We start from the raw sequence: 13,502 nt of genomic DNA on the forward strand, positions 1-13,502 counted from the left end.
ATAATGAGTTCCTTGGTTTTGCTGGCATTGAGAGCTAGGTTGTTCTCAGTGCACCATTTTTCCAGGTCTTCCACCTCCCATCTGTAGTCTGTTTCATTGCCATCTGAGATTAGACTGACTATGTTGGTGTCATCAGCGAATTTGTAAATGGCATTAGTCTGATATTTGGTGATGCAGTCATGGGTATACAGTGGGAACAGTAGGGGGCTGAGTACACACCCCTGGGGGCTCCAGTGTTGAGTGTTAGTGAGGATGAAATATTGTCCCCAATCTTCACTGATTATGGCCTGTGGATCAGGAAACTGAGGATCCAGTTGCAGAGAGTGGGGCTTAGTCCGAATCACTAAGTTTTGTAATCAGTCTCGAGGGGATAATAGTGTTGAAGACTGAACTGTAGTCAATGGATTGGATTCTTATGTAGTTATTCTTGGTGTCAAGATGTTCTAGGGAGGAGTGAAGGGCAAGTGGTATGGCATCTGACGTGGATCTGTTGGTCCAATAGACAAATTGGAGTGGGTCAAGAGTAGTAAGGAGGCTGGAGTCGATTAATGCTCTGACCAGTCTTTCAAAGCACTTCATGACCACCGAATGGTAGTCATTGAGACAAGCTGCATGAGCCTTCTTAGGCACAGGGATGATGTTGGCCCTCGTGAAACAGGCAGGGGCAGTGACCTGCTGCAGGGAGAGGCTGAAGATGTCCGAGAAGACCTCTGCGGTTGAAGTGTGCATGCTCTGAGTGCACACCTGGTACTCTGTTTGGTCCCATTGCTTTCCTTGGATTCACATGAAGGAAAACTGATCTGACCTCTGATACAATGACTGTTGGGATAGGTTTATCAGGACTTGAAGATAAACATCTGATGAAGAAGCAGCACTCTGAAAGCTAGTTGTTGGACTATAACCTGGTGTTGTGTGATTTTTAACTTTGTACATTCCAGTCCAACACTCGTACCTCCAAATCATAAAATGCCAGGGCATAGTAGACTATGGAGCAAGTGCAGATAAATGGGATTCATGTAGCTTGGTGTTTGTTGGCATAGACATGGTGGGCTGAGGGGCCTGTTTCTATGCTGTATGACTCCATAACTTGATAATGATGATGTCATTGGCTATTTTGGATGGAAAACCATTTACTCTAAGCTTGCTGCCTGTACAATATACATCCCCGTATTAAAGCTCCTGCTATTTAACACTTCAGCCTCCAGGTCCTCCTTGGAATGTAACAGCACCCACATCAATCCTGGAAATGATGGTTTTATATCCTGTTCTTGAATAGCTTAAAATACATTTCCAAATCAACAGTTTCCAAATCATTTGCAATCTCATATATTCTATTGTGATAAGAAAAACATATTAAGCAAAAGTGAGGACTGCAAATGCTGGAAATCAGAGTCTAGATCAGAGTGGTGCTGGAAAAGCACAGAAAGCCAGGCAGTATCCAAGGAGCAGGAAAATCTATGTTTTGGGCAAAAGCCCTTCTTCAGGAATCAGTTTGCCAAGAAAAACATATTGTCAATTCCTTTCAAGGCTGAGTAGCAGAGATTCCCCAATATCTTAAAACTCTACCATTAGAAATCACAGCTCCTTACTACACTGTTTTTAGTACTTGAATGCCTCCTTTATGATCAGATTTGGAACAGTTTTACAGAACATTGTACAGACTGACCACAAATTCTTCAGATTTGTAATTTAGCACTTTGACTTTATAGTTCCCTATTCTATGGCCTTTATGATTGTTACTGTGCGCTGATTGAATACACTGAGTATTAAGTCGAAAACTCTTAGGTTTCTTTCAATTTCACTGGTAGTCATTTCAAAGACCATTCTCAAAGCATCTGAGCATATTTTTCCTCCCAGTGCTACACTTTACAATCAATCACATTAAAATTCTTTAATTATTCTGTTTAATTTGATTTTAAAAAGCAATGCCTCAAGCATATAAAAGGTACATTATATTTCCATTTATTTCCATTTCTATTTTTGATTTTCTCCAGTGCTCCAACCCACATAAAGCAAACTACTCGTATAATTAAACATACCATTCCATGGGTCATACACTTTGATAGGCAAAAGAAGAAAAAAGAAAACTAATGGACAATTTAGCAAGTGAAGGTTCCCAGGTATTCCTTCCCAATTCCTAGAAATAATCAACCAATTTCTAGGAAACCATGGTGACTGGTATTTGGTACATGTAATAACCATGGACAAGGTTTCTTCAGTGTATGTTAAAATTAATATTAATTTCTGATCATGCAGAAATATTGTACAGCTGTGGTGTATACAGGGCTGGATTTAATGGGATCCGTTTCCGAAAACAATTCAGGAAAATAAAAATACATAGCCTTCACATAGATGATAGTGGTTTTGTTTATGTACAGGTTGATGGATCAGGGGTGGGACGGAGTAAGCATAAAAGTAGTCAAGCCCTGTTTTTCTTTTCAGTTAAAGACCTCAGATCGGTTGGGGAAGGTTAACATGATTATGATAATTATTTTTCCAAATATGCACTTGAATATGATGGAATATTGTGATAAATACATCTAGGTTTTTCTAATGACCTTTCAAAATTTACAAACTTATGAATGAATCTAAATAAACTCCAACTACCTTAAGTAAAAACTGTATCTAAGAATGCAAAACTGCAACATGTACTACAACATAAGGTACAGGGAAATCTTACAGCCATTACTACATATTTTCATAATATTTTCACATCCCATCTACGTAAGGTTGTTACATTTCAAATCAATTTTATAATGACAAACTAGGTTGATCAAGGTGAGCAGTGACCACAACTAGGATATTAGAGAGAAATTAGATCCTCGACTCTAAGTCAGAATGAAGTTAATGTCAAGAGTTAAGGTTGGAATGCAGTCAATAATAAATTGAGTTAGAGTCAAAGACAAGCCCAAATTGATAAAGTAATATTGTATTATGAAGATAAATCCAGGGATTAGGGAGTGCAGCTGAGAGGAATAGCAAAGCTTATGAGAAAGTTTCAAAGTAATTGCAAAGAACGACGGCAAAGAGCATCTATCCTATATCGCTACTTGCAGTGTATTTTCAAAGAAATAACTCATTAGATGTATTATTTTCACACTATCAAATGCATTGATCAAGAAAAACAGTAAAATGACAATTAATTTAGCCTTTAAAAATAATACTTTTTAACAAATGCTGATATAAACACATAGGCATTTCCCTTTAAAGCTCTGTGCTGTAAACGTTTACAATCTGGGATGTTTAGACTTTGTTCCTTTTATGGTGTTCAAATGAAATAAACATTTCATTCCTTTTTCATTTGTCAAACCCTGTTCCATTTTTGGAACATTTTGTTCCTCAGGTCATAGTTGGATAATTGTTCTATGGTTGAATGGGACAGATCTCAATTTGAATGAAGTTTGTTTGATTGCATTAATATCCAAATTACTTTTAACTTTACATGGTGTATTTGCATGTTTAACTAGGTGGAAAACCTTGGAGTGAACCTACTAGGTTTTGAAGTTCTGGTCTGCTGTCATACACATGTTAATTTTTAACAATTTAGGAAGCAAATGCTCTTTTAATTTTAAAAATGCAACTGTTTCAAATAACTTTCTGTACATTTTATCAACAAATATTCCTAAGCAAAATTGGAATCATAGATAAAACACACAATATTCTGAAAAAAAAACACAACTGGACGATTTGCAATACTTTAGTGCTAAATTGTTGCCACAGTGAAAGTTGTAAATAAATTTAAAGTTATTAAAACAAATGGTTAATTTTCCAGCAAAAAAAGTTCAAACTAAGTTGCACAAAATAAATCCAAGTGCATGAAGTTACAAAATGTCATCTGCAGTATATCATCTAAATAACAGGAACTTATATTTAAAAGCACCACAGTCTGTACTGGTTTAAAAATATCCTCCAATGAAGAACTGGATTCTATTTATTTTTGGTGCCTTGGTGTGGGTGTACTTAATATGTCATTGCACTGAAACTACTGTCATTTGGTGGCAGAATGAACCATTTCATGCTGCCACATAATTATAAGCGAGATACCTAAAATGTGCATTCAGCATGGTTGTGCATCCAGAATCTTGTCAATGCACAAGGGGAGAAATTACCTCACAAAACACACACTAAAACTGCATCAACCACTTGCACTCATTCAGGATATAGTGTGGTTACAAAAAGGCACAAAGATACTTAAAAGATCTCAATATTGTGTAAATATACATATTTGCATTTTCAAAATAAGCATGTTGTTTAGATACACTTTTATCTGTTAAGGGAATGTATTTTACCTTATGGTAATCATACTGGATGTAGGAAATTAAAATTAGTGAAATAACAGTGTTGGCTCCTTGGATGCCACATTAATACTACCTCTTCAATGGCTCATTACAAGTGACTCAACAAAGCAACCAAACACGGAATAGAATATTAGTCAATATGTGAAGCCTTAGAAAACTCAATTCCTTTATGAACTATGGAACATTGTTCTAAGGTATGATATAATATTTTTACAAGTTTTAACGAAACAAATGCCACTGGTTCACTGGATCAGGATTAGTAAATGCAATAACATGACAATGGCAATGGGAGCCCAACTGTGCTGTCAAATTATTTTATGTATTCTGACGCTCAAATCCCATGCCTACCACACTCCTGCATGTGCAAATGCATCTCTTTGACATAGAAAAGTGAGGTGCTGGAAATATACAGCAAGTCGAGCAGTATCTATAGAGAAGAACATAGGTAACAGGTGGAATCTGCCATTGGCAGTGGGTGTCACTGATGTCTTTGCTGGAGAGCCAGTGAGAGACCGATGCTGCTTTTTCAAAGAAAAACTGTGGAATCCTTTGCTGATCAGGCAGTGTCAAGGACATCAGTGGGTCTTCATCTGGATCTGAGTCCCTGGGGCAAAGCAGTCAGATGAATGAGCTACCAGAAGCTCCAGTGCACGACAGCGCCATAGGGAAGGTGTGGCTGCTGCTGGAACAGCATCCTCAGAGTCCCTGGGCAATCCTCATGGTAGCTTTCTTTTAAATCAACTGTCCAGATGCATACACCTCTGCAGCAGATGGCACTTGTATCCAGCCCTCCTGGTCCAGAGGTTGAGACACCACCAATGTACCACAAGGGCCCTTTCAGTCATCAAAGTAATGAGCTGGGAGAAACCATCTTCAGATGCTTCATCAATGACTTTTCTACACCATCTCAGGAGTTGGGGAATTAATTGACATTTGCACAATGCTTATTAATATTCATAGCTCCTCAGATACCAAAGCAGTCCACATCAATATGCAGCAAGACCTGAACAACATTTAGGCTTGGTCTGATAAGTGAAAAAAAACATTTACACCTGACTAATGGGGTTACTACTGACCAGAAACTAAACTGGACTAGCCATAAAATACTGTGGCTATAAGAACAGGTTAGAGGCTGAGAATTCTGCAACAGGTAATGGAGTCTTTTCCACTTGCCTGGATGAGTGTAGCTCCGACAATACTTAGGAAGGTTGACACCATCCAGGTCAAAGCAGTCCACTTTATTGGCACCCATCTCATGTTATCAGCGTTAATTCGCTCCACCACTGATTCATAGTGGAAGCACTGTCTATGCAACAATTCACCGAGACGTTTTAGACAGATCTGATAACCCCACGACATCTAACACCTAGAAAGACAAGGGCAGAAGGTATGTGGAAACACTGCCATCTGCAAGTTTCTCACCAAGCCATACACCATCCTGAACTGGAACTTTTTTGTCATTCCCTTGCAGTTGCTGGGTCAAAATTCTGGAACCCCCTTTCTTACAATACTACATCTTACTTCCTACACCACACGGATATAGTAGCTGAAGGTGGCAACTCACCACCACAAGTGTTAGCGGGGATGAGCAGTTAAAGATTGGCCAAGGCCTGAGGGCTGGGTAGCTCAACACCCCATCTACTTAAATGCCCTCTCACCTCAGCAGTCCAGTAGAACAAGACTCTGGCTAAAACCTCAGGTGTGTAAAGTTAACCACAGACATTATCTAACCTGCAGTTTCATTTAAATTTTTTCTGGTTTTATTTCACATTCCCACCATCCAAAGTACTTTGCTTTCGACCTTGCTCTCAAGTACTGTATGCATTTAGAGAATTGTGTAACAATTTTTTGTTTCCTGTCTTCCTCTATAGCGAATGTGCAGTCTGATTTTTGAGTACAAAACAATCTTCCAACAATAATGTCATCAAAGCTATCATTCTAGGCATGACTCCAGAATGGTTTGTCTCTCTCCTGATACAAAGGTCAAGTGGTAGGGAACTTTACAATAAATGCAGTGTGAGAAACAGTAGCGTATGTTAGGGAATAATATCAATGTGTACAAACACTGTGAAAGCTAGATAGATGGTCATTTGAATAGAGAAGAGTAAGGCTAATGAAGGACTGAATCTTCCATGGTTTTGGCCAAATACAAGTTGTTTTGAGTTTTTGAGGGATTCTTGCCAAAAGGCCCAGTGATATTAGTTAAATGCAAACAATATTCAGAGTTATAGAGAAAAGGCAGGAGAATGGCACTATGGCACTTATGCTAAGAACCATTTTTAAAATGATATTTAAGACTATCTTTTGTCTAAGACAAGACAATAATTTATAAAGTTTGTCCCAAATTATCTCTGGAAAATGACAGCTCAATGACTATATAACAGGAGATATATGTTACTGACGAATTCTCATAATTCCTACATGTTAAATTCTATTCAGCTTCATTCAGAGCTAATGTCCAGAAGGAAAAATTAGAAAGCAAATGAAATTGTAGCACTGTCATGGGCTTCCCATTTAGGAGTTACAGTGCAGGACTGATAGAGTCTTGTAAACAAAACACTGGCTTGCCCTTTTGATCACAAAAAACACAAGATGTGAATGTGTAAAGACGATAATAATTTCGAGACAATATTCTTGTGTGATATTAGTGCCAAATCTAAATAATACAATACAAATTTCTTTGATATTTTATAGAAGGAATGCAGTCATTTAACATAAAGTAGTTAACTCTGTTCTTAAACTTGCCAGCAAATCTAACAGCATGTAGTACACATAGAGAGACACAAACTTCAAACTCTATAGTAATTTATAATGATACACTTAATCTCCCAAAATTGCATTCTGTATTCTCCCATTGTTTAATAGTGCATTAAACTGAACTTGTCCATGCCTGAACTATTCAGGTCACGAAAATTTCAACTAAGATATTTGCTTTGTAGTGAATTAATTTAATTCAAGTGGGGTACTTCAGCAAAGGCAAACAGAAAAGTCAACTTGGATTTCCATTGCTGAAGCTACACCACAGTGGTCCTCATTGGGCAGTGCCCAGTGCAGTTGTTGGGTGAAGTCAGAATCAGGCTTAGCTGAGATACTGCCAATAACAAATATTGTTCTGATACGCACTGTCTGGCCTCATGCAGGGATAGGCAACCGGGTATGGTACAAATGGCTACCTATATCTGCAGAACTAAATCCAGTATGTAATTCAGAGGACAAAGAAATAAATACTGAGGCACAGAGGAGCTGGAGGCATTATTCTGTCCACTTTTATTTTACTTGACTATTTAACAATTTATCCACTTGCTCCAAATGCATTCTCTTCTATTAATTTTGCTTTAAATAAGTTTTCATTCAAACTTGTCCATACATCTATTCCTCTGTTTCATTGAATTTTCACCTTTTTACTTTTCTACTTCATTTGTTTCTTTTCAGCTACTTGTAGCTTTTTATGCCTCATGTCAGCAGGAATAGTCATAAGGTCCAAAATTATCAGTAAGCACTTACGACCTGACCTTGTGTCTAACAGCTGCCAGATATCATTGTCTGTTATTTATTATACATTATCCCACTTTAAAAATTGATTTGCTTACTATTAAAGTCACTCATACTTTGCAGATTGATGTGTATTAAAATATAATATGCATTATATTAAAATATAAATGGGATGATTTTGCTTTTAAGGACTGTATACCTTCCATTGCCCCCAAGAAATTATAGGAATGAGAGCATAATTGAAAAAAATAATGTGTTTTCACATTCCGAATGATCATCATTGGAACTCTGGGGGTACATAGGAACATGACACTCAGGAACAGAGTAGTCCATTCCACTCTTGAAGCCTGCTCCACATTCAGGAAGATCAAGTTGTGGTCTCAAACACCACTTTCTTGTCTGCCGCTTTACCTCTTGAATCTCTTGTCTGTTAAAAATCTATCTCAGTCTTGCATGAATGCAGTGGTCAAAATCTTCCCAATACCTAAACAATGGAAAATGGCAAAAAAAACTGGGAGAACTACATGATATTATTTCCCAATGACGAGAGCAAAAACATAGCTCTTTCCAACCAAGTGTCAGAGTGATATGAGATTCTCACTAGAGAGCTGTGCAAATCCTATTTTCATGTGTTAAAATACATTAATATCTACGTTATGCAGTTATCCATTCTCCCACTTGTTGGATAGAAATTAGATGATTACAATACCCAACATGAAAGTCAGAGTAGTAACCTAGCGACTCCAGCTCACCACTTACTCCTTCAGCCCTCTGTCAATCACCAACATCTCATGGCACATTCTATGGGCAGTGACTACATGCTTCCCCAAACCCCACCTTCAAGGACCCAGTCAGCAAAGTCAATTTACTTCTGCTCAACATGTCTGACACAATTAGCAGGTTCCATTCCGGGTGGCCATGGACTGCCAACACTTGACCTGGCTGGACTTTTAAGAATATTCTCAATACCAGGAAGCCCAGGAGGTCCCAGCAGGGATTGCTATTTCTGGCTGCAACAAGTGGAAGGATACAAGTGGTGTGCTACTGGGATTGGTGCTTCATAAGAAAATCCCTTATCACAGCAATGTGTCAAGTGAACCTTTCATGAGCTGCTTCTAAATTAATTATATTTTTCAAGTGAGGAAATTGCAACTGTTCTAAGTATGGTCTCACAAATGCCCTATACAGATGCAATAAAACTTTCTGGCTTTTATTTTCCATTACCTTTCCAATAAAAGCCAACATATGGCAAGTAATATTTACAGCATACAAGTGCCAGGCAATGTCCATCTTCAAGGGTCTGACCATCTCTCCTTAAGATTCAATAGTATCACAATCACTAGACCCCCTACTATCAACATCCTGGGGGATAGCATTGACCAGAAACTGAACTTATCCAGCCACATAAATACAATGGCTACAAGAGCTGGAGGGACTGGGAATTTGGTGGCAATTAACTCACTTCCTGCCTCCCAAGTGCCTATCCACCATCTTCAAGATGCAAGTCAGGAGTGTGATGGACTACTCTCCACTTGCCTAGGTTAGTGTACTCAGGAAGGTCCATAAAGCTGTCTACTCGATCGGTACCCCAATCACTGCTGTCTATATGCACTCCATTCAGTTCCAAATGCAACTGTGCCAGCTGTGTGCATAAAATACTAAATGCACTGCAGCAATTCATTAAGCCTTCCTCAAGTGCTCATCACAAACTTGCAACATTTACCATCTCTAACGACATGGGCATCAGATACATGGGAATCACCACCTCCAAATCCCAAACCACAATGACATCGCCATTCTGAACTGTCCCTAGGTTCAAATCCTGGAACTCCCTTATAACACTACTATGGCAGTATGTACACCACAGGGTAAAAGGCAACTCACCGCCATCTCATCATGGGCAATTAGCGATTAATCGCCGAACCAGCGAAGTCCATATCCCACGATACACATTTTAAAATAACGACGTACTTGGATATGTTACTAAGTATAACTTGCAGTATTTAAATAAGTTCGATAACCTTTTTTTCAATTAAAGTAACTTTTTCAAAAATAATTTCTATCCCAGTGTAGTGATTTTATACAATATAGGAACAAATTACTGCAGATGCTGGAGGTAACAGAGGATCAGACAGCATCCATGGAGAGAGAGAGCACGGGAACGTTTCGAATCTAGATGACTCCCATCAGAGCTCCTTGGTGAAATCTTCAGTTGTGTTTTTACACCTAACTTTCACATTGCAAAAGCTCGAAATTTGAAAAATCACAAATATATACATTAAATCATAAGACTGATCTTTATGTTGATTTTTTTAAAGTAGCAAAACGAAAATCTCAGCAATAGTTCTGTTTCGAAAATTATGTTTTTGATTTTTTTTCGTGTATATAAACATATATAGCTGCAGCACAAGTGAGATCTCCAGAACAACTATTTAGTGACAGATGTCAGAAGGCTTTGCCAAGCCAATAACAGTAGATCCCTACATCTGTCCGTCCACACTTGCCATTATGAATCAATTTTATGTATTGTTACTCAGTTCCGGAAAATACGAACGACGAGACAGCTATGCAGCTGAGCGGTATGTTGTAGACTGAAGTTATGTCATTGCTACTGTCTGGCTCCTCCTTGGTCAAAACCAACATACTTCCCTATCATTCCATCTCCCGAAACAACCACAGGAATACCGTGTTACTGTATACGACCTTTGGCCTTCTAACTTCATTCAAGTGTGTCATTACAAACAATCACTGGGAAGAACGATATTTATTTAACGTTTAATGATGAGCCAGGTTGAATTTTGAAATCCCAAGCCCATAGCTGTGGACAGATGGCACATTGCAACGACAAGGATGCTTTAGGAAAGGTTCTGGTGATTGCCAGTTTGGGGACAGAATGCACCGATAAAACAGCACCGGGGAGCTAGCTGTACTGATGTTGAAACATCTGTGCCGCTGATCGAGACCAAACAACCCCAAAATGCACTGGCAGCAGATTGAGCCTGGAGCACTGGAAATCACCCAGGAGACAAACAGCAGCCGCTACTGGACAGAGCAACCTCTGGAGCTCTGACTGGAGGACACAGAGCAGAAATCCGTTTGTACAACAAAAAAACCCCAACATTAACGCAATCTCCTCTCGGCAATTCTAAATAAGCCCATTCTGAAAGCGTAACTGCTAAATCATGATTGCATTGACCTTTTTAAAAATTTGGAATGCAAGATGAAACAGACGGGTTTTTTTTTTAAATCCTACCTCATTTCCAGAAGAATATATTATGTTTATATACAGGAGCTGTTTATTTTGGTTTTCCACCCACAGGGCTGGGAGAGCTGGTTGCCACGGTGCTGCCTGTGGAGTCTGTCTGCTCAGTGTTGACACGGGCTGAGTCCAGCTGTCAGCTCCTGCCGCCGCGCACCCTCAGTCTGTCCTCCTGCCTGCCCGCCCGCCCGAGGCTCGCTCTCCACCAATTACTCCTGCTACGATTTACTTCACGTCCCCCCCCCCACACCCCCACCTCAATGTGGATCTGTTCTCCCCCCCGTTCTGTTTTTATTCGCTTGTTCTCTCGCCCTTCTTCCTCCGCCTATTGCTTGCCCTGACATCCTCCTCGCATTGCCACATCTGCTGTCGCCGGCCTCCTCACGTTCCGCAGCTGCTGAGTTGCCATATTATTTTATTCTCTCCCTCCCTCCCCTTCACTCCTCCTTTTTCCTACTCTTCCAATCTGGGACTCGGCTCCACAATGCATCCGCGCGCAGACTTCCGCCTGCAGACTGCTCCGAGGTAGACGCAGCCCTGACTGGGAGACGGTGGGAGGGGTGGGGGGAATTTGCTGCAGAAGGGGAGGAGGAATGAGGCTTCTGTACCACCACCCCCCCCCCCCCCAACAGGATTGGGAAACAGTGCAGGAGCTGGGTGGGTGGTGGCATTACCTGCTGCAGGAAAAGAAAAGCAGCGGCGCTTCTTGTGAGGAGACACCAGAGATAGGAAATATAATGCACCTTCAGTTGGTTAAGAAAGAAAACTGATGTCGCCCTCAAACGGGAGAATGAAGATGACAACAATCTGAACATAGCCCAGATGTTGTTGAAAAGACATGGCAGTATCTGAAAACAGAGGCTAATATTTGGATACACCTGAGATGATTTGAAGACATTATGTTACTCAGTTTCCCTACACGTTCATCAATCATTTTAAAGTTTAACTTCTAATACCATTAATAAAAAAATCATCTTTAACGTCCACACTACTCATGCAGAATTGACAAACTTCAGAATCCTATCGTTTCCCTGAAATTTCACAATGTTAGTGATATCAGCAGCGTTGTTTCTCGCCCCAGTCAGTGAAAAAGAAAGCGTGGTCTGATTTGAGCTGATGCTGAGGGAGGTTCAGTTAATAGCAATAGGGGATTGAAAGAGTGTCCACTGATGGTGGGGTTTAGAATCTAGGGTTTGAAAAGTAGGGCAATATTAGAAGAAACAAAGACATGTGTTAGCCAACATGTGGGAAAGTGTGGACTGCAGATGTTGGAGATCAGAGTCGAGAGAGTGGAATTCCTGATGAAGGGTTTGTGCTCGAGCTCCTGCTTTTCGGATGTTGCCTGATCAGCTGTGCTTTTCCAGCATCACACTCTCGACGTTAGCCAACATATCCCATGAAAGAAGTTAAAAGAGAGAGTCAGAGAGTAGACTGATCTGAAGACGAAAGTAAAAATCCCCCGTCCAGTCTAACGCGCAAGAACACAGCAAACGTCCCAAAGAAAGGAGTGATGTGAGTGTGTGTGAGGAAATGAGTCATGATGTCTTAGATATAGGTGATCTGGAAAACAGAATAATGAAGAATTCTGTTGTAAATGGGTCAGAAAGGGTTAATGATTGAGTACCATTCACTCTGATGAAACAGAAAGACTCGGAAAGATGAGAGGAGGTGGTAGGAGATAAACCTGGAGCTAATTTTCCATCAGTCTTTGCAGTCGTGTAGGTCCTAGTCATACATTTGTAATTCGCTAAGCTTGCAATAATGGACAAAACCGACTTCAAAAAACTTGTTTTGGACTTTAAATGTTAACACTGTTTTCTCTCTTCAGAGATGCTACCAGACCTTCTGAGTTCTCCAGAACATTTTGTTTTTATAATCTGAGTACATCACATGATCAAGATTGGCACGATCTCATAAATTTGTAGCACATCAGTCAATACTCTGAAAAATAAAATTAACACTACAATATGCAGAAAATGAGTTTAAGTACCCCAGCTTGATTAGTAATTTCATACAAATTGGGCCTTTTTATCAGCTCCATTACAAGTTTGACTTTCATGTTTTCAATAAAATAATCTTATGTAGTTTCATGCAAAAGGGATGTACAGAGACAGAAGAAATATTTGACTCCAAGGCAAAGGTACAGGCTGATTGCCAGCTGGTGTTCTGTGGGAGCAGTGCCAAGTCCAGGATGAATGATGAGCCAATCATACATTGAGAATTGCTTGAGTTTAATCCAAAATTTCTAGTACAAAAGTGGAAACCTTAAAAGGCACAGTAATTCAGGCTGGAAGAGCAGTTTTTTTAAAAATGTGAGTTGTAACTTTAATTGGGGCATGGCTGCCTTAATGTGAAAATGCCACAAAGCAGTGATAATAAAAATATACTCGGTAAGCTAAGAGGGAGAACTTAGGTATTCTGGGAGTGGAAAGCTATAAATTGCTTACCGAGTT

General features: G+C 39.6%; 1 protein-coding gene across 1 annotated transcript in view; it reads right to left on the reverse strand.

The window, feature by feature from the left end:
* The window catches only part of LOC140476240 (ena/VASP-like protein), a 266,243-nt gene extending 254,964 nt beyond the window's left edge, over nt 1-11,279 (reverse strand). Inside the window, exon 1 of the mRNA XM_072568522.1 lies at nt 11,044-11,279. Within this exon, the coding sequence (XP_072424623.1) occupies nt 11,044-11,048 (5 nt within the window). The 5' untranslated portion in view covers nt 11,049-11,279. The remainder of the gene's footprint in view (nt 1-11,043) is intronic.
* Between the last annotated feature and the right edge of the window lie 2,223 nt (nt 11,280-13,502).

The sequence above is a fragment of the Chiloscyllium punctatum genome, chromosome 4, assembly GCF_047496795.1.
Source record: "Chiloscyllium punctatum isolate Juve2018m chromosome 4, sChiPun1.3, whole genome shotgun sequence".
Taxonomy (NCBI): Eukaryota; Metazoa; Chordata; class Chondrichthyes; order Orectolobiformes; family Hemiscylliidae; genus Chiloscyllium; species Chiloscyllium punctatum.